We start from the raw sequence: 22,798 nt of genomic DNA, 5'->3' as shown, positions 1-22,798 counted from the left end.
TCTGTATGTCGTCTTTGGAGAAAAGTCTTTTTAGGTCTTTTCCCCACTTTTGGACTGGGTTGTTTGTTTTTCTGGTACTGAGTTGTATGAGCTGCTTGTATATTTTGGAAATTAATCCTTTGTCAGTTGTCTCAATTGCTATTATTTTCTCCCATTCTGAGGGTTGTCTTTTCACCTTGCTTATAGGTTCCTTTTCTGTGCAAAAGCTTTTTAAATCAGTTCCCACTTGTTTACTTTTGTTTTTATTTCCGTTATTCTAGGAGGTGAGTCATAGAGGATCTTGCATTGATTTATGCTATCAAGTGCTCTGCGTATGTTTTTCTCTAAGAGTTTTATAGTTTCTGGTCTTTCATTTAGGTCTTTAGTCCATTTTGAGTTTATCTTTGTGTATGGTGTTACTTCTCTAACGCTATTTTTTGAAAAATAGGAGTAATAGCTACCTCTTAGGGTTGCTGAACTTAAACATGTTACGTATGTAAAATGCCATGAATAAAGTAGGATTTGTTGGTGCTTGGGCTTCCCAGGTGGCACTAGTGATAAAGAACCTGCCTGTCAATGCAGGAGAAGCAGGTTTGATTCCTGGGTGGGAAGATCCCTGAAGGAGGGCATGGCAACCCACTCCAGTGTTCTTGCTTGGAGAATCCCAAGGACAGTGAAGGCTGCGGGGCTAAAGTTCATAGGGTCGCAAAGAGTCAGACATGACTGAAGTGACTTGGCAAGCACATATATAGGTACTCAAATAAATTTTGTGTCCCTTTATCTCCAGTGCCCCATCCACTCTTTTATTCCCATCTGTGACAAGAAATTTATGTAGCAATGCACTACATAAGCATTGCTCACTCAATACGGAGGAAAATGACTTTAAACTTTGCCCAGGATGTTTTCATAATGTCCTTGAACCAGAAGTACGAAGAAATACCCCACACTTGAGGGGCATAGTCACTGTCTCATAGCTAGTTCCACATCTGCAAGCTGTGATTTCTGTTTCCTTTTCTTCTCTCTGCTGTACTAAGTGTTCTGGGCATTAAGATCTTAGCTTTTTAAAGATTTTTTAGCCCTCTTTCGGATCATTTATAAATAGAACATGTGTGCGTGTGTGTGTGAATGCATGACAGTAAAAAACTTGACTTAGCTTATGTTGCCAGCAGAACTTCTGTTACTGCTTTCATTTTCTCTTTTTCTCGTGTTTATTTTTTTAAGTATAAAGTATGGTTGATTCGAAATGTTGTGTTACTTTCAGATGTACAGCAAATTGATGCAGCTATATATACACATATATATCTATGTTTTTTCAGATTACTTCTTGCAGATGATTAAACAACACTGAGTATAGTTCCCTATGTATACAGTAGGTCCTTGCTGTTTACCTATTTAATGTCTAGTAGTGTGTTTATATTAATTCCAAACTTCTAGTTTATCCCCCTCCCAAACTTTCTGCTATGGTAAGTCTAAGTTTGTTTTCTGTGTCTGGGGGTGTATTTACATTTTATATCATATTTTTTTATAGACCATACCATATAATATGTCTTTCCCTGTCTTCCTTTACTTAGTAAAGTATGATAATCTCTAGGTTCACCCATGTTACTGCAAATGGCATTATTTCATTCTTTTTTATGGTTGAGTTATATTCCATCTTCTCTATTTCTCTTATCCTTGCCAGGTCTATGTTACAGAATATGGTGAAGTGTGTATTCTATATTGTATGGAACCCCTGTGATTTGCTTTGTAAGTATTCTAAAGAACTTGTACTAAAGACTTTGCTATATTCCTAAAGGACATGATATATTTTAATGATAAAACCCTACTCTGGATGTTTATATTAACTTATTATTTATTATTTTTTATTATTGAGACTTACCTTTTAGTTGCAACATTTGTACTAACTTGTTGAATAGAAATGCTATCATTCTCTTCTGTTTATTCTTCAAATTAGAAAAATAAAGATGATGATTCCTTAATGTCTTATCTGATTTTCTTTTCAAGAAACACTATTTCCTTTTTAAAAGATTTTTTTTAGTACCTTAGTATTATTTTCTGTGAAATATGGCACAAGATTTTTTGGTTAATCTTTGTCAATTGTTGAATAATTGGATTGAATCACAGAAGAAATTTATCACGAGAGATTGACATAGCTAAGTACACTTTCTACTCTATTCCATTCTATTATTCCCTCTGTACACTTTTCATCTTGGCAGTATTTGGCAGTAGATACTGTAGGGAAAGGAGCTAATCTCACTTGATTATAACCATCTTCCCAGTAGGCCGTGGGTAATCAATACTTATAAACTAAATGAGTCAATGAAGGAATGAATTGGTATGCCTTCAGAGAAGAAGGTGGTCACCTTGACAACAAATCAGAAGTTTTATTCTGCTTTTTGTTAAAACTTTCCCTTTCTGACTCTACTATTTTGTAATGGACTTAAACTGTTCTCTATATCTTGTTGTAATGCTTTCAAATTTACTTCTAGTTTAGCTCTGGTTTTGGATGTGTCCCATAATTGATACTGGAGAGCTTAAAAGAATATATGAAATTCAAGACAGCGGAAGACAAAAACAACTGGTTGGCTCTCCTCCAAGGGGGCCTTCTCCCAGAGTACATGGCAAAGCTGGCATGTCGCCCTGTGCTCCTGAATTTGCTGGTGCAGATACTTGGCCTATACGGACAACGCATTCACACTGAACTTATTCAAGGGCATTCACACAAAGCAAACTTAGCTTTCCAAGTAGTATGAAGCAAAAATGTTAATGTACTGATTACAGTAAGAAACATAACTGCCACGAGGACCAGAATTCATGTATCATCCTGCATAGTACAGTTCTTCTCAGTAATCATAACAACAATCACATTAATAACTAAAAATTTTTGAGAAAACTACAGGGAAATCAGCTTATAAACACTAGTGGTTTGCTGAGCATGAAATCAGGCGACTAGATTATTTAAATGTTTAGAAGCAACAAGCTACTCAATTAAGGTATTTTCCCATTCAATACGAATTCAAAGCTTTCTTTCTTCTAATCCCCAACTCCAACATGTTCCCATCCTTCACCCTCACAGACAATCTCACAGGTGTCCTACTATTACAATGGGGACTCTTCTTATTTCCTGCTATTCTACCTACAAACTTACCTGCCTCCATAATGACCCTTCCTCCTTCCTTTAGGTTACTCCAAAATCTCCCTGAGGTTAATTCCAACCCTGTTATTTATACTCCAGATCCTGTGAGCAACAGGGCTTCCACTTGGAGTTCCTTCAATAAATTATCTCCTCCTGGCCTTTGCTGTTTCTGTATCATTAAACGATACAGAATACCCCATTCTTGATGCCACTTCAATACCACCTCCAGGATATATGCTTTCTTGCTAGAGTTCAACTCACTGACTCCTGCCCACTGTGGCTCTGGCTTCAGTCCACGTTACTCTCCTAGTACAGCTCTTGGCAAGGGAACCCCCAATCTCTCTACCAGGAATGTTAGACACGGTGGCAGATTTCCCCCTTGAGCCCATTGTCTCCCTTATGTCTTACTCATCATTCTCCATCGGTTTTTCTCCTGCATCTTTGCCTGCTCTATCTTTGTCACCTTTTTTGGACTCCTCCTTTATAGTCTCAAGCATTTTTTGTCCTATAGGAGATTTCCCTTTTCCTTCTGGATGATTTATTATTTTTAAGTTGTAGGCAAAAACAAAAATGTGGAGGCCCACATTTTCCCCTTTCTTCCTGACCTATAGATATAACCACTTACCACTTGTATGTACCACAGATATGTAACATCTATGATTCCAAAACTGGGCTTGCCACTGGGCCCTGCCCTATCTCTGGTGGTTCTTGGCTTGATGAATGACACCACCATCATTTAATTGGTAAGTTTTGTACTTCTTCCTTGGCACCTTCAATCAAATCAGCAACCTAATTCATTTTATTCTGTGATTGAACTTTATTTCAAATCCATTGCTGTTCTCCATCTTTACTGCCATAGCCTCCTCAGTCAAGTCACTGCCATCTCTCTTCTGAATTCTTTCAAGAGTTTCCAAATGCAATCTTATTTTCCTCCAATTTTGTCCTTTCAATTTCTTTTCCTACCCTGAACAATACTCCTGCCATAGTGAAAGCACAAATCTTCATATGTCACTATTTTAAGCACAACTCCGCACTGGCCACCTTGTTTTCCTATGTAAAATCCAAAGTCCCTAACACGACTTACAATGCCCTTCATGATGTGATCTTGGCTCACCTTCCCTGCTTTATCTCCCACGTGTCATGCAATTGTACTGTAAGTCAGCTACCAGATCTGTCTTGAGGATTGTAGCTTTATTCTGCTGGCTTCTGGGACTATTGTTGGCAGATAGCCCTCAGCTGTCATCCCTTTTCAGAACTGCCTTAGTTAAAGAGAATTCTCTCACACACCGCCATGCCACTCTCCATTCCCCAAAGTACTTTCATTCAATGACTGGTCCACATGGAGAAATGAAGACCTGGTCCCATTATCTCAACTTGGAACTCTCTGAGGGCCATCTCAGCTCGAGAGCCCTTGTGGCTTTAGCTGATCCCTCTGCTGACACTGCATCACAGCCCAGCTTTTCTCCGTTCAGTCCTGTTTCCTTCCTAACCTTCCATACTCCCTAGTAAAGAGTGCTCTCTAATAGCCCTCCCCCACACTAATCTCAGTCTCAGAATCTGCTTCCTGAGGAATGCAGTGTGCATTAACTGTTTTGTACTCCTGACTCTGTTTAGACTGAATATTGTTTAATTTCTAGAATGTTTGTCTTGCTCCCTGTTACCTCCAGGCCTGTGCTTTCCAGAGTAGAAGAAAGGCTTCTCTCATTATTTTCCTATGCCCTAAAGTTCCCTTTTCAATGTATTCTCATAGTAACCTACATATTCCTCAGTATAGCACTTAACATTCAGCACTATAACGTCCCTAGATTGTAAACTTTGTTTACTTTCATGTTCCCAGTGCTTGGCAGTAACAGAGGTTCAACAAGCAAATGTTAAATTCATTCATTCATAATTGGGTAGCTTCATCAGAAGGTCCAAAATCCAATAGTCAAGACACATTCTCCAACAGTGTATTCTGCTTTTGGTCCACTCTACTAATGTTCATCTTAATAGGAACCTCTCCTGGGCTGGCACTACTCAAGTTTGCCTATTTCATTCTTTTTCTGTCTTTTCATGGTTGTCTACCAATACCCTTCACACAAATATGTTTATTCTTTAGACATGTTAATATATTTAACTAGTTAAACATAGTGTTGCCAGCCTGGGTGCATTTGTGTCTCTTTGAAGTGATATTAATATATTATTTTTGGACTCATCTTCTTTTGTTGATTTTATGCTTCATTTTTTCCCCCAAGTTCTTGTGGAGGTTGGTAACTCACTCCTATAATTCCCATGATTTGGCTGCCAATAACAACAAGGATTGTATTAAGATTTTTCTCTCTTGGCCTTTTCTGGTTTGCAATAAAACAAACAACATTTTCCAACTGTTGGCTGCAGAAAACTGGTGCTAATGGAGAGAGAGTAAGGAGCAAGAAGTAGATTCAGAATGCTTGAAATGTGAAAAACAACCCCTCATTAAGATCTGAAAGATACCTGAAGACTAACTGTGCTTGTAAAGCAGTCGTTTCCACTTGCAGGGCACTCAGGCTTCAGCGCTTGTCCTGCACAGAACCCTGGTCAGTAGGGTCTCCTGGTGCCCCACGCCAGAGTGCACGTCTCAGTCCTGCCTGCTCTTACCTCACTGGTGAACACTTCCTCTGTCACACACTTGCCTCCGTTCTTCCCTTTCCTCCTTCTCACCCCCTTCCAGTACCTCCTGGGCTTCTTCCACTTTTACTGTGCTGTTTTGCTTCATAAGTGTTGAATATCTGTCCCACTAGACTGTGAACTACTCTAGGTAGAGACTCTTATCTTCTAGGTCCCTAATATACAAAGCAGAGTTCAAACACAGTAGATACACAATAGCTATTGACTTAATAACTGAATATCCCAGAATATGTTTATTTTTATAGTTCAAATTTGTCTTCTTACTAATCTCAAAAAAGCACTGTAATTAAACAGTCAAAATTTTAAATAGTCTAGAAAGATGTATGCTTATGATAGACTTAAGTAAAATCATTCACCTGTGATAGTCATCGAAATTTTCTAGAAACTCTAGTATTACTGGTGAAAGCTATCATTGATATATAGCCTTTCATTTGGAACTTAAGTGTGTATGTATCTTTATTTTATAACTACCCTTTGAAGGGATATGAAACTATACTCTAAAGATACCATTTAATTATTGAGTAGTAAAAATAATGTTTCTCCTAAAAAGAAATTTCAAGTTTCTTTTTTAAATGAAGAAATGTAATAAAAAGATGCATCATTTAATTTTCTTGTTCTTAATTATTTTATCAACAGAAGTACTGTGAATAGTAATTTATTCTTTTCAATTCAAGAAATATTTTTGATCACCTATAACATGTCCATTTAACACAAATTCTATTTTGGGTGGGATAGATGTTGAATTGGTTTTCTATGATATTGCTTTTATTTTTGGATAATACTCTTATATACATATGCACTTCTAAAAATTTAAACTAAAATATAATATTAGCATTTAAATTTGGAGACTAATTTCCTGAGCAAACCAAGCTTGAAGACTGTGGATACTCTGTTGTTCTAATCTCAGAGTAATTTGGATTTGATTTTGATGAGAGATTATTTCAACTGATAAGGGGAGAATATTACATCACAAGCACAGTTGAAATTTTTATCTTTACTTCAGAAACCAGAAAAAACAATGCTTGCTTTCTGTATATATAAGACATAGACGGTAAAAGGGAAGTGCAGTTTCAGTGATTAGACAGCTCTAATCTAATGAAACTCACATAAGAACAACAAAATGATGGAAAAAGCTTGGACTGAGAGTTTGAGAACTCCCTGTCACACAGTTCAGTCTTGCCTTTTAGTGATGACTTGGAAAGATTGTTTTACTCCTCCGGCCTTCCGTTTACACTCACTCATTCATCCAAGTGACAGATATTCATGGAATGGCTACTCTGTGCCAGGAACCATTTTGGTGTGTGGGTATAGAATAAGACTCAAGAGGTTCTCAAGGAATTTACAGCCATCAGTTAAATATTTCTGAAAACAAGCTTACATTACTTGAACTATTGTTTGTAGGCCATGTAGTCTTAATTATTGCGTATATCCAGTGAATCTCCTAGAATTCAATTTGAATTTTCCTATTTTGCTTGTGCCATATAAAATATTTTATATTTATTAGTGTGGCAAGTTATATTCTCCAAATAAGTTTTGTACTTATAAAGGTTGTATTTTATAAATGTGGATGTGTGCTCAGTCGCTCAGTCATGTCCAAATCTTTGTGATTCTATGGACTGTAGCCCACCAGGCTCCTCTGTCCATGGGATTTTACTGGCAAGAATACTGGAGTGGGTTGCCATTTTCTACCCCAAGGGAGCTTCCCCACCCAGGGATCAAAACTGTGTCTCCTGTGTCACCTGCATTAGTGGCAGATTCTTTATCACTGTGCCACCTGGGAAGCCATTTTTTATTATAATACATTATTTGCTGTAAAAAATTTGAAAAATACAGAAAAAATACATACCACATAAAAACAGCTTTTACTTCTATGACATCATAAGAATTTTTGTTACACATTTATCTTATCTACTTTCAGTAGCTCATTAGACATGTACTTTTTAAGTTATTTTTTGCAAAATTTGGATCCAAATTCTGCTATTTTATGTTTTACTTTTATATATTATGAATAATTTATTATTTCTTCATATAAAAACTACCAAACAAATTTCAAGGACTTCTTTGCCAATTTGGTGAATAAAAGGAATTAATCTATTTTTTAATTTATTTCTTTCAGCACCAGTGAAATTGAAATACATTTAATTTTTTTATTATGAAATGTTAGGAATATGAGCATAGATAACAATATAATGAACATTCATGTATCCAAAAGTAAGCTTAAGAAAAAAAGTTACAGATACAATTCTAGCCTTCAATGTGTTCTTCCTGGGTGCATTTCTACTTTCCTCTCCCCAGAGGTAATCACTGGCTAGAATTAATTAGTCCCATGCATAATTTTTATACTTTTATTATGCAACTTTGTGTATTCAGTATTATAGTATTGATATCCCAGTAGGATATGTGTCCTACTGCAACTTTTAAAAAGCCCAGTATTTTATATATATATATATATATATATTTTTTTTTTTTTGCTGTTTAGTTATGTTGATTTGGGCTTCCCATGTGGCACTAGTGGTGAAGAACTTGCCTGCCAATGCAGGGGAAAAAAGAGATGCAGGTTTGATCCCTGGGTCAGGAAGATCTCCTGGAGAAGGGCATGGCTACCCACTCCAGCATTCTTGCCTGGAGAATCCCATGGACAGAGAAGCCTGGAGGGCTTACAATCCATAGTGTCACGAAGAATTGGATACAAGTGAAGCAACTTAACATGCATGCATTCATGAAGCTCTTGTTCAGTAATTTTCACAGATTTATGTAAGTCTATTACATAAATATATGAAATGTAAGTGTTGATGGATATTCAAGTGGTTTTCATTTTCATTATAAGCAAAAAATGCCAAACTGAACATTTTAATACAAATTTCCTATGCATATGTGAGAGTGTCTCCAAAGAATATCCTTAGAAAGAAAGTGCTGGGTCATAAGATGCTTACATTGTCAACCTTATAGATACTTTCATATAGATTTCCAAAGTGACTTTTTTGATTTACAGTCTCACAGGTATTGTATAAGTATTCTATAGCTCTTATGTCCATGATAAGTAGCTTCAGCTGTGTCTGACTCTTTGCCATCCCATGGACTGTAGCCTGCCAGGCCAGGCTCCTCTGTCCATCGATTCTCCAGACAGGAATACTGGAGTGGATTGCCATACCCTTCCTCCTGGGGGGGGGTCTTCCCAATCCAGGGCTTGAACCCGTGTCTCCTGTATCTCCTGCATTGCAGGAGGATTCTTTACCCACTGAGCCATCTGGGAAGCCAGTACAGTTCTTACAGTTCCTCCATATTCTAGGCAATCATTGGCATTATCAAACTACATTTTTGGTTAATCTGAGGGGTGTGAAATCATATCTCATTATGACTTTGATTTGTGCTTCTGTTTTTAGTGGGGCTGAGCATCTTTGATAGATTTAAATGGCATTTTCTCTTCTGTAAATGCCTTTTATGTCTTTTACACATATATATACTAGACTATCTTTTTCTTAACAATTTATGATAGCTTTTTTACATATTCTTATTAACATTTTCTTGGTTATACGTGTTGCAAAAAACTTCCAGCTTGGGGTCATCTTTTAACTTGGTTCGTTGGGTCTTTATATACATTTTAAAATTTTAATGTATTTGAATGTAACAGTCTTTTCCTTTATTTGTTTATTTTCTATTTTAAATTGGAGGATAATTGCTTTACAATGTTGTATTGTTTTTGCCATTCAACAACATGAATCAGCCATAAGTATACATATGTGCGCTCCCTCCTGAGTCCCCCTTCCACCCCCCACCCCTCATCCTGCCTCTCTAGGTTGTCACAGAGCCCTGGACTGGGCTCCCTGTGTTATTTAATCTTTTCCTTTATGAACTATTATGGTTATGTCTTACCTTTCAGTATCTTAATGTCATAAAATGTCATTTCCCTCTCAAAACTTTCAAAACAGTTATGTTTTTCATATAAAATTGCTCAATGGAATTTATTTTTTAATATGGTATCTGAGGTAAAGGTTTTAATATTTTTTCTACAACCAATAGTCATTTATCAAATAATCTATTCTCTTTCCACTGCTACACACTACAACATCTCTCATATAATTTCCATATATGTAAGGGTATGTTTCTGGGTTCCAGATACTCTTTCATTGGCTTTTTGAACAGATTAGCTCTTACAACGTCATAACAGTCAACACATTGCTTCATATACCTTGCATTAGGACACCAGGGTGACAGGATGAGTGAAGTCTGAAGTCCAAATCCTGCCTCTGTGCACCCTCATGCAGAACTGTGTCTGCCTGGAAGGAGGTGCACATTTTTCTAATTCACAGGAAGACACTGTGAGGCGCTTTTTCCTCTCTGGGAAACTGATAAAGGCTGTTAGACTGCCTGAGTCAATGTCTAATTGGGCAATTCCACTTTGTCCTTTTTCAGAAGTGTCTCTCCTGTTCTAGGCCGGTCCGTTTCATTGAAAAAAAAAAAATCTTGCTATCTTGCTTAGATTTTCATTAGTCTTGCACTGTTTTTTAATTACTCTGTGGGATAATTGGCATCTTTTTGGTAGTTAATCTACCCATTAATTGATATGGCCTATTCACTTATTTATACCTTGTTAATAATGCCTTTTAATATAGCTTAATAATTTCTTCATGAAGGTTTTAAAAATATTTTTGAAATGTATTCCCGGTTCTCTCATTTTTATTATTGTACACTCATATACACAGAAAATTACATTTTATAAATATGTATTACAATTTTGTATAATTATGAATATACTTTTCTTTTTCTACTTTTCTTATATTTATTGCCCATTCACAGTGAATTTCTGGCTCAAAACTTTAGTCCATTTTTCTTCTGGGGTACCTGCAGAGTGTCATTTCCCCCCCACTGATTTGTAATAACTTTTAAAAGATTAAGTCTAATTGTTTTTGTCATACGTATTATAATATTTTTTGTTCAGTTTGCCATTTTTTAGTTTTATGTTGTTTTCTTTGCAGAAAACTTGAATTTTTATGGAGTCACATATATCAATCTGCAGTTTCTTAGTTTTTGTTTCCTCATACCAAGATTAAATAACTGCTAATTTATATTCTATTTTTAGTTACTTTCATTAACTTTTTAATCCAGCTGGAATTTGTTTTGGTAATTTGATGCAATTAGCAACGCCATGACTTGATTAAAATGGTAGAGTGTAAAGAACCTTCAGTTTGAGGTTAAGAGATCTACCTGCATTTTAAGTCCTGACTCAATTTCCTAATCCTGTGACACCAACAATGCTTCCCTTAGCCACTGGACTCTAAATCTCCATTTCCTCACCAGTAAAAGAACGGTAAGTAGATGTCTTACCCATTTCAAAATTGTCTTCAGAACTGGGTAACAGAAGTGAAATAAAAAGATTTAAATTGTGATGTACTAACTTCCAGTTCAATCTTCTTCTTTGTGAATGACCTCACCCCTATTTCAGGACAGATCTGAAGGCAATAGCTCATTTCTGTCCAGCCTTGTCTTTCTTTTTTCTTGCTCAGGTTTCTCTACTTGAAAAACACATTACTATAATTTTTTTTTTTCAAACACTTTAGTAATTTTGACTCCCAACAGAACAATGTTTAGGTTTGTATCTGTCACCTGTTCATATCATTTACCCCGTCTTTGTTTCTCTTTAGTTTTAATTGCAATGAGAATCCATTACTTTTTGGTGTGCCCCAATTTTCAGAATCTTACCTAGTGCAAACTCAAATTTTCAAAAGCTAATTTTCGTGGCCTTTTGGCCAACAGAGCCTCAGTTAACAGGAACAATGTTTTTATTTCCTTTCCTACAAACGAGTGGTAGCAACCATAGAAAAGCACATTTTGGTTGCTTAACTATGTCCATCCTTGGGGGGGAGATTCTTCATCTCCCAATAGGGGGAACTCCAAAGAGAACGTTTTCCTAAAAGGGGCCAACTGGGCGGCGTTCTCTTTTCCCAAGGCCCCGATTTCTATTCTTGGATCTGGAGATCAGCGGCGGCTTTTTTCTTCTTCCTAGTTCCCAGAGGTTCCGCGGGCTGCAGGAGACCAGGCTGGCGGGCCAGGGGCTGGCCCGGGGTGAGGACCGCACGCCTCCCCGGCCTCTGCAGTGCCCGGGGCCTGGGCATTCGGCGGAGCGCGCGGAGTCGGTTTCTTCCTGCGCGACTCCGGGCCCCAGCACCCGGGCGGGCGGGACCCGGTCCCGGGAGGCTGCGCCCGCCCAGGGTCTCGTCTGGGCCGCGCGGGGGACACGGGCGCGGCCCCGCCACCCCGGGCCGCTCTCGCTGAGTCGTGCGCACCCGGCAAGGTTCTGCGCTGGGCCGCACCTCGGCCTGCTCCCCTGCAGGCCTCGGGGTGTTGGCCTTGCGTGGGGGAGGAGGACGCTGGGGAGGAGGGCTCCGAGAGAGGGCGGGAGCCGCCGCCTTCGCATAAACAGGCGGGCGTGGGTGCTGATGCGGCCGGCTGGGAGCGCTGGCTACGGCCGGTGAGCTGGGCACGTCTCCTCCTTCCCGGAGCCGCCGGCCTTAGTGCGGGAGGGGCGGCCGGCTTGGAGCAGGGTCGGTCATGGCCAGTGGCAGCAGCCAGGGGTGCGAGGAGGACCAGGAATCTCTGCAGAAGTTGATAGTTAGGCTGAACAATGTCCAGGAAGGAAAACAGATAGAGACGCTGGTTCAAACCCTGGAGGATATGCTGGTGTTCACTTACGCCGATCACGGTAATCTTTTGTCGGGAAACTCTTCCTTACCGCCCGCACCCCCCTCTCCCCGCCACCGCTTCCCCCGGCCTTTTAAACAAACTTTCTCCTCCCAACTTTGTGGCCGCACAAACCTGCACTCTTGAGTCGAAAGCTCTCTACTCCTTTGGGCAGAAAAGAGCTGACAATTCTAGGAAGGTCTTGCGCTCGCTTCTGCGTTCTCCCTCCTTTTCAGACTTAAAAGGGGGTGCCATGAATCGTGACTTTGCGCCTTTTCCTTACCCCCTTTCTTTTCCAGCCTCCAAGTTATTTCAAGACAAAAATGTCCACGTGCCTCTGTTGATCGTCTTGGACTCATATATGAGAGTCGCTAGTGTGCAGCAGGTAAAAGAGTTGCTTTCATTTCGCCCATTTCCCCTTCTTTGGAAGTAGGTGTTTTTCTAATGATACTTTGTACCCAGAGTTCTGGGTTATTTCTGAGATTTGTGCTGACAAACCACTGTCTGTGGTTTTAAGATGGAAGCATTGTTAAGTCATTATCAGATGTTAACGGTGTAAGAGGGCCTATTCTGTCCTCCTTAATTATCATTAAGAAGTAACTTTATAGAGTTGACAGAATATGGATGGTGATAGGAGGGGAATAATAATGGGTTGAGGTTTGGTTTCTTTCATTGGCAAGATGTGTTCCTAAGTGTTTAAATGAAATTATTCTAAGATTCTTCCCAATGTACAGCATGTTCTAGAGATGACACCATTGTGAATAGTTTGGGAAAGAGGAGTAATGAACAGTAATATAATTAATAATTAAATTAATGAATTGAAGTTACTGGCACACTCTCATAGGTTTAACGTTTTCTTTTTAAAACTTGAAGACAGATTTCTAACCTTCTTTAGTTGTAGGACACCTTGTATTATCTAAAGAGAGTAATGTTTTAGGATTCCCTTGTAAGTTTAAATTTGTACTTCTCAACTATTTTCATATAAAATGAATGTAAAAGTGAAACTTTTAGAACCTGTATCATAGGAAACCCAGACATTTGTTAAATATCTCAGATATATTTGAAAAGGAGCCTTAAGATGAAAATTAAGGCACCATCAAAACAAAATTACTGCTTAAGGTTAACTTCCTTTGTAGATTTTGAGATTTGGGGAACTGACATTAGTTTTTTCATTTGCACGTTAGATTCTAAAGGGAAAGAGAATAGAACTTTGAACTCTATCGAGGTGCAGTATTTCTTAATATATACTTGAGAGGCTAGACAGATGTAAGAATTATCTGAATCTTTGTCTGTATCAGTCTATCTTATGCTTATCTCTGTGTCCAGCTATGTCTAGCTTGGGTGAACCATATACCTAGCTTCTTTTATATGAAGATATACATATGTGTGATAAATGGTTGCTTTTATTTTTCTTCAACTGAAGTATATCCCATCTGCCTATTGATTTTCAGGCTGTTAGCAAATAAGATCAAGAAAAAAATGGAGGCCTGATAAAGACACTATTCTTTTAACACCCAGTGTCTGAAATTTTGCTTATGGAACATGATTCACTCTCCAGCACTGGCCTTTTGTGCTTGCTTCTCTCCACCCACATCATCCTTCTTACTTGCCTCTGCTTTGGTGTTCAAAATTGCCTTGTTTGTCAGACTCCATTCCTTGGATTCTGTTCTTGGTAGAGTCTCCTCTGCCAGGTACAGCTCTGAACAGCTGGGCCCTGGGTGGGCTTGGTCTGCAGAGGAGGTAGTGCTAGACTTGAGAATCCAGGGGAGCCTGCAACATACCCGCCTCCTAATTCTTCATTTTAGAAACTGCCATCCCAGACACGTTTGTTGGGGGTAGTTACGAATGTCATTCAATATCCTTGCCCAGTAGGAACCAAAGACAAAGTAAGAAAATAAGGAATTGTCTTTTGATTTGGTGATTTAATGGAATAGTATTACTAGTTGTAGCACAGTATATTAACCTGCAAAGGGCATTATGTATGTGTATATATTATTTGATTCTTGCTGAAATCTTACTTCCCTCTCAGAAATCTCACTGAATCTTTTTTTCTCAGAGGAAGTAGCTCATTTAGGATCACAGAGCTAGTGACAGAGTCAGGACTCAAGTTTCACACACCTTCAAAGTCTTTTTTCGTAATATAGTAGGTGCTGAATTCACAAGTTTTTCATATAAGTAAAAAGTAGAGTGGTTTGGTACAAATACTGTGGCCATGCTATGCCTACTGACATTATTGATTTAAATTATCATTGATCTTATCAAAGGGTTATTTTAATACTCTACTTAAAAGAAAATATTTTCTTCTTCAAATTTATGCATATTACTGGTGAAATAGATATACTTTAAAGCTTTATACATTGAATCAGCTGAAAGTACTGAAGTAAAAGCACTTGATGAATTTAGGGAATTAAATTACCCTTCAAAAATAGACATCAAGGTTTGTTTTCAGAATTTAACATGACATTCCTGACTCTGAATTTTTATTTTCAATGTGTTTTCATGCTTTATTAGTTCTCCTTAATACATCACAGTCTTTAGACAGTTGGTAGTTAGGCTATTTGTCTTATAAATATCTTTTCCTGCAAGTCATCTGAACATTTCTCTGTGTTCTTCAGTTTTATATTACTTTATTCACACAGTTTCAATCTTTGGTGTGAGTGAAATATATGCAAGTGACTAAAATTTTCTTTAAACCCTAGATGTTTCCCATTGTGCATTAATTAGATAATTTGAGTTTACAGAATAATTATAATGAAGTGAAACTACCAATTGTATTACAACTGTCCAAGATGGGAGGTTTCTCTTTTTGAAAGATAAGCTTTTAATTGAATACATTAGTGGATCAGTTGTTACCTCCACTTTGCAGCTAGCAATTCTGTTTAATCATAGAAGCTCAGTTGCTTCAGTCTTTTTGCAAACCAATTTTACTGATGCTGCTATTTCACCAACCAAAGCAAAACAGGTTTTCTTCTTGAGTCAGCCATGCAGGTACAGAGATGAGTATAGCATCCTGTGTGATTTATGATTTATTTCCCACCAGAAACTGTTCCAAATGTTATTTTTGAAATACTTAGATGAAAAAATCTTGATATATTTTATAAAAGCACAGAAATAGCCAGTTTCTATGGCATCTGGATTGTCAATATCTGTTCAGCTTACGTGGAGGAGGATGTCTACTCACATATAAGTAAAAATAGCTGTCAAAAATTGCTTCCTTTTCAAGGAATTTGAAATTGTGTAAGAGGAAGTAATGACAGAGTAAAGCAATTCATGCTTAATCCAGAAAAGATCTAGAAATGGTATTTGTAAAGAACTCTTGTATAATCACTTTTATCATATTAAATACCCCTTCTTTATTCCTGTAAACAATTAGGAAACGTGTGCCATTATTCCTCTTCAGACACATAGAAATTTCTCCCCTGGTCATTCAACTCTGTGCCACTCAGCTCCAATCACACATTCAGTCTCATTTAGCAATGGGCCCCTCTCTGGCAGCCTCCTCTCTATTTAGCATCTTACTTCTCTTCCTCACAGCTCATCAGTTTTAGAAGTTTCCATTTCACTGTTTTAAGTGACCACATTTATAGTTCTTTTGAAATCTAACTCAAATCACACTTTTTCTGTATTACATTCTTCCCTGAGCAAATCTTCCTGACAGTGAATCCAGCTTTCAAAATTCATATGATATTGGTATTTATCACACATCATAGTTAGGCACTTCTCCATTAATCTATAGAACTGAATATCTATGCATCTTCTTTTTCTGACCATATCAAGTGTAGTTTTGTAACATAGTAGGAAGAATTGAAAAGTCCTTGAATTTGGAGAGGAATATATGGCAGGAAGAGTGAGTTAATTTTGTTTGGAATTAAAATAGCATTAATATTTAAAAATGTATTTTTTAGAAGTAAAGAGCAACTTATTCAATCTGGCATCACTTGTAAAAGTGAACTGAATGAAGGTATATTTAAAATGCATCAGTAAAATCATAATTCATTTGGAAATGTGAAAGACTTTAAGGACCTCATCAACTTGACCTCATCAAGTCATATTTAGGTACACTGAAGAAGTCTAGAGGAGTCCGATGAGAAGTTCTACCTACTCTCCATCTCATAGTGCCTTTCTCTTTTATGTGTGAAAGATGTTACAGTCATCAGACAGTGCTGCTTCTCTTGCCATGTGTCTTAGCTTTATTATCTGGGGAGCAGTCTTTCCTGATAATTTACACTTGGCTTTCAAAATTTCTGGCTTTTCCTAATCTTCCATTCCAAACTACTTCATTTTTTCTTTTAATTAAAGTCCCAAATATTTAAAATAAATTATGTGAGGTGGATGTGCCTTAAAAAGTGCAAAGCCCTGAGACTAACCTTTCCTGTATGTCACAGTCTTGGTATGTCCTCTAAAACTATTTTTTAAGTTTTATTTTATTGCTTTTTATTTAGACAATAGGCAATCTGTTCCTTCATCATTTAGAAATGTTACTTTTTGTATGCCCTTTCAGTAGATTTTTGGAGAAAGATGTTTTCTAATTATATGACTTGCTTTTTGAGTATGATTTTATTATACTTCTTTTTAGCATACTTTTGAGTAAACATTTTGAATATAATTTTGTTTTAAAATAACTATTTTAAAATAATAGTCACCTAGTCTATTAAGAATGAAGAGATTCTTTGACTAAATATGTTCCATATATGTGTGTTTGTTTTAAAATGTGAATATTTGCCTTTCTTATTTTTAGGTGGGTTGGTCACTTTTATGCAAATTAATAGAAATCTGTCCAAATACGATGCAAAGCTTAATGGGACCCCATGATATTGGACATGATTGGGAAGTCCTTGGGGTTCACCAGTAAGTATGTAAAAATATACTGCACTAAATATCTGTATGACAGCCCTTCTCTTGATACATTGTATTTGCAGTTCAAGCCAAACTGATAAAAATCCTTTAAAATACATATAGTTTTCCTTGAATCAATAATTTACATTTATAGAGAGCTTAGAAGACTAACATTTGATGTAATGTTAGGTATTGTTATTATTTTAATAATAATAGTTATACAATTGATTAAATTGTAGATGAATGCTTATGAATTCAAATGGATAAAATTTCTTTTTTTTTTTCACTTTTTAATAGTAGAATTGACACAAACCACTGGCCTCCCAGGTGGCGCTAGTGGTAAAGAATCCTACCACCAGTGCAGGAGACTGAAGAGATGTGGGTTCAATCCTTGGGTTGGGATGATCCCTGGAGGAAGGCACAGCAACCCACTCCAGTGTTCTTGCCTGGAGAATCCCATGGACAGAGGAGCCTGGTGGCCACAGTCCATAGGGTTGCACCAAGTAGGACGTGACTGAAGCGACTTAGCACACACACAGGACACAAACCGCTACTTCTTCAAAACAAAAATATGGAAACTAAAAAGTTCTCTAAATAGTAATTTAGAAATGTATGCTTTACTGTCTTTAAAAAGCACATTTATGTATATTCATATGTATATATTTAATGAGCTTAAACTGCAGCTTTTAAAATGAAGAAAAAGGAGGAAATTTTCTTTCAGCACATCTGCAGCCAAATCTTGATAGCTATTTACTAGCTATGTTATTGCAGTTTTCAACATAATGACTTCTTAAATGAGACTACTTCTTTAGCCATAATTAAAGAATTTTTTTTTTGTGTTTCCAGGAAAGTCCATTTTGGATAACTTTGGATAACTTTTGAATAACTTTTTTGTTTCTCGACATTTAATAAAATATCTTCTGTCTTCAAGTTTGGGTGTTCTTTATACTTTCTTTACCTCAGAAAAGTGAATACTATGATTTCCAAAGATATATTTCTGTGGAAAACATAATTAATGCAAAACTAAAATTTACATCTCTATTAGTTTTAACCGTGGCTGCAAATTTAGACAAATAAGAACTGTTTGTTCATAGGCGAGTATACCTATGCTTGTATATTTTTTCATCTTTGATAAATATGAGTTGCTGTTTTTCAGTTTCTAGCATTAAAGAGTATGCTTTACAAGGAGACTTTTACAATTAATAGACACTCTCATCTCCAAACTAATCCCTGAAATTCTATGTCAGTAATAAAGAATACAGCATTTAATGAAGAATTAGGCAAAATATGCCTGCAATTAATAGTTGTAATGTTATGTGTTCCTTGGTTTGGATGAGAATTTCCAAAATCCCCAAAGCTTTGTAATCTGTAACTTTAGGGAGACTTGGAAAACTTATTTAGTCATATTTTAGTACAAACCGAATGTTCCAGTTAACTTATGTGAATGTTTCTACAGGAAGTTTCTTTTCATTCATTTATTTGCTCACTCATCATTGATTCATCTTCTGTTCATCAGGTATTTATTACATCCCTCCTTTAGGTCAGAAGTAGTGTGAACAATATAGACACACCCTTCTCTACTCTTCTCTATAGTGGAGTATATTAGATCATTTCCAGCCAATAGTTATAAAACATATCTCCTTATATTCACGGACTTTCCCCCCTCAAAGGCTTACAGTACTAAAGGAGAAATCTCTTGTGTGGTAATGAAGTCAGGAATAGTGGGAATGATTCAAGAAGAGGTAGGGGCAGCATGGGTAGGAGGAGAATTAACAGAGTTGAAGGAGAGAGTCTCTCAATTCCTTAACTCATCGCTAGAGACCATGTGCCGAGTTTCTTGAATCTAAGTGAAGCCATTGAAACTCTATTTTCTAACAACAGAAAGCCATGCAGCATTGGGTAGGAATAAACTATAGATTGTATATTTTAAAATTAATCAGCCCTGAGTAGGAATAGACTACAGACTGTGTATTTTAAAATTAATAACTCAGGGGCTCAAATTGAATGTATTTGAACTAACTGAATACTATTGATATACTAGGTTTACTTTCTGTAATATCAATTTCTCTTTTAAAAATAGTAAAAAAATCAATAATTTAAATATTCAAATGATTTTTAATTTTTGTATGCAAGCTAACATTTTAATTACATCTCTATAATTTAATATATAAATATGTGTCACATAAAATTCACAAGTTTGTATGACATACAAAATGACTAATCCCTTAGTACATTTAACTCAGTATTATTTCGAATATAGAATTGAGTGAAGTAGTTAATAATTGAATTTAAATATTTTGAGGAAAAAGTTATAGCTTTTCTGTTGAGACTCATAATAATTCCCTGTTAATCATTATAAGCCTGGCTCAGGTTTGTGGGGAAAAGACACATTAGCTTCGATATAGGGAATGAAGTGCAATGAGATAAATAAAAATGTAGATGAGTAAAAGACAATATCTAAAAGATTAAACATCTAGGATGATCTTGATTTTTGTTTTTAATTACAGGTTGATTCTTAAAATGCTAACAGTTCATAATGCCAGTGTCAACCTGACAACAGTTGGATTGAAGGCCTTAGATCTTCTCCTAACTTCAGGTAGTATATACGCACATATTTTTAATGTTGACACAAGTTAAAAAATAATTTAAACCACTTACTAAATGTATTTTAATTTTTTAAAAATATAATATCCTAACCTCAATATTGATGATTTCCAAAATTCTGTGTATCCATTTTCCTTTTCTCTCCTTATCTCTTTTCTCTAAACTTTTTCTCTCAAAAATACCACCTAGTGTATTGGCCTTAAACATCACCTTGTATATTATTCCCAAATTTAATTTCTGTCTTCAGCTTTGCTCCTCCGATCTGGTCCCACATCTCATATTCCCATTAGTTTGTTAGCCATACATGTCCTGTCATGAGTATTTGTTCTCCATTATATCTCTAATGTGTTTTCTATAAAACATGTTCTAGAGTATGACATAATAGTAATATGTCATAATAAAAATATATAGCCTTTCTTCTTTTGTGCTTGCTAAATGCTAGGTTTAACATGTAAAATACTTCATATGCTTTTATAAGCATAATCCTCAAAACATCCCTTGAGTGAACCCTGAAACCAGAGAGATTGCCTCAGCAAGAAGCAGTAGAAACAGGTTCTTATTTCACGTGTCAGGTTCTTTCCCTGAGTAAACTTCTGCTTGAAGGATAATGGACCTGGAAACAAAGAGTGTTGCTGTGGTGCAATCGTTGTGATCATTGCCGTGCTGGACTCTTGCTATGATGTGAGATTCTAAGAAGAAAGACTGCTTACAGGGAAGCTAATCAGAAAGGATAGGGAGGCTTTCCTTCAACGTGTGAAGGGTACTCTAGGTCAAGAGAACAGCATGTGCAGCATTGCAGAGGTCTAGGAGGAGAGCATGAGAGGAGCTGGATGTGTGGGTGGTGAGATTGTAAATGCTTTCATAATCCCTGCCAAGTGATCCGGGGCCATTAGGAGAAAGAGAAAGGAAGACAGAGGGAGACGATCAGAGAATGAAAGAAGAGGGATAGGAAAGGCCTGAAGGTCCTCACCACTTCGCCAGAGCCTTTTATTAAAATATGTAATCGAATGTGCTAACTAGTCTTGGCGGTTTAGTTGCTAAGTCGTGTCTGACTCTTGTGACCCCATGGACTGTAGCTCACGAGGCACCTGTGTCTATGGGATTCTCCAGGCAAGAATAGTGGAGTGGTTTGTCCTTTATTCCTCCAAACTAGTCTTAATCGTGATTTATTTTAAACTCATCCTTGGGAGTCTTTTTTGGGAGTATGTGAAGGTTTATTCTCCATTTGGCGGTGGACAGGTGGTTTATGAATTTGAAAAATCTCCCAATATGAATATGTTGAGATTAGCAGCATGCAGACAGTTAGGAAATTTGATATGTTTTGCAAAAAACTAGTTAATTTCTTCTATATAACATTGAGAATTTTGAGTTTTTAGGGAAGTTTGTAATGTGTTTTAGAGTTCATTTCAGATACTTTATTTGAGGCTAATTTGTGAACCACTGTTTGTTTGTCTTATTTGTTAACTGATGTGATAGTTATTGGGCACTTACTGCTACGCTGGCTACTAGAGAACTCTCAGACAGCTGAGGCAGAGTTCCTGCAATGAAGAAGTTCACAGTCCAGCACCATTGTCTAATATAATTTTCTGCAATGGAGGAAATACTGTGCATGTTTAAATTCATGGCTTGTAGCCATATTTGGTGGTTGAACATGGGGAATGTGAGGAGCTAAATTTTAATTTTATTTAGTTTTACTTAATTTAAATTTGAGTTTAAGTAGCCTCATGTGGCCACAGAATTCAACAGCCCAATGCTTTAAAAAGCATTTAAAGAGATAATTTTAGTTTAATGAGAAAAGTACCATGACAGAGATAGGAAGAAAACCACCATAGGAACACAGAGAGAAGCTGGGCTTATTTAAGGGCATGTCCATGACCTGTCTAAATTTTAATCCAGCTCTGACTCTTGTTTGTTCTACTTTGGGCAGAGTTACTGGGTCACTTCTGAGGCTGTTTTCTCATCTCTGATATGAGGATTGCACTTACCTTGTGGGGCTGTGGTGGTTTACACATGTTTGAGTGAACTGTCAATACTTCAACCTATGTCTGATACGTTATGTGCTGTACACGTGTATGCTGTGACTACCCCCCTACAGTTTTTATTAACCGAATAGGTACTGTTTATGTTATGCCTTGAAATTAAGGTAGCATTATATTTGGGGTAGAAAAGGGCAAGGGCATTCCACTCAGCTAGTGTGAATGCAAAAATTTATATCAAAAGAAATGTGTTTGTGATGAGCAGAGAGCTTAGCGTGTTTGGAGTCAGTAGTGCAGGGAGGGACGTGAGGCTGATGAGATACATGAAATCTGTGAAGAGTCTTGTTTGTCAGACTGAGGAGTATGAGAATGTCTTAGGAGACTTCAAAGGGAATTATAGATCACATTTGTGTTTTAGAAATATAGTGCAGGGGATCAACTAGTTAGGTAGGAGTTTGCACCAAGCAGAGCAGTTAAGCAATTGTGTTTGCATTCTAGGTGAGAGGTGATGGGGTCCAGACAAAATAGAAATGAAGGGGCCTAGTTCAAAAGGAATTTTTGAAATATTTAGAGGTTAAACTTGAAGGACTTAGTATGAGTTGATTCTTTTGTTGGGCAGAGAATGAGAAGAGAGAGGGAGAATGAAAGAAGGAAGATGACTTAAGTTTCTCTGGTAACTATTGGATCCAAGGTGGTATCATTGATGAAGAGACACAGTTGGAGTAGGTGAGGTTTGGGGTGGCCACGGAGCATTCAGATGATGTTGTCTAAAAGGCAGAAATATTTCAGGAGTTTGGGGCAAGAGGTCTTGGTAATGGTCATTTATTGGGAATCATAAGTTATAGGAAAGTGTACTGGGGATTTATCTCATTTAGAAAGACCATAGAACTTGATAGGGCTAACAGCTGGGGCAACTAAGTGGTTCATCAAAAAGAGAAGTTCA

The 22,798-nt window shown here is 37.0% G+C and overlaps 1 protein-coding gene across 5 annotated transcripts in view; it reads left to right on the top strand.

Moving 5' to 3' along the window:
- The first annotated feature begins 12,210 nt into the window (after nt 1-12,210).
- LRRK2 (leucine rich repeat kinase 2) overlaps nt 12,211-22,798 on the top strand; it is a 192,376-nt gene continuing 181,788 nt past the window's right edge. For 4 of the 5 annotated variants that reach the window (XR_011483287.1, XM_070454571.1, XM_070454570.1 and 1 more), the window contains exons 1-4: nt 12,211-12,461; nt 12,739-12,824; nt 17,178-17,287; nt 19,783-19,871. Coding sequence is in view for 4 of the 5 variants with exons in the window: in XM_070454571.1 (XP_070310672.1) it covers nt 12,311-12,461; nt 12,739-12,824; nt 17,178-17,287; nt 19,783-19,871 (436 nt within the window). In the remaining variant the exon portion in view is untranslated. Of the gene's footprint in view, nt 12,462-12,737; nt 12,825-17,177; nt 17,288-19,782; nt 19,872-22,798 lie in introns of those variants that run through there. The other variant, XM_070454572.1, reaches the window with a different exon arrangement.

The sequence above is a fragment of the Odocoileus virginianus genome, chromosome 24 (assembly GCF_023699985.2).
Source record: "Odocoileus virginianus isolate 20LAN1187 ecotype Illinois chromosome 24, Ovbor_1.2, whole genome shotgun sequence".
Lineage (NCBI taxonomy): Eukaryota > Metazoa > Chordata > Mammalia > Artiodactyla > Cervidae > Odocoileus > Odocoileus virginianus.
Note: the sequence above shows the minus strand (reverse complement) of the source record. Positions and strands in the feature narration are given on the sequence as shown.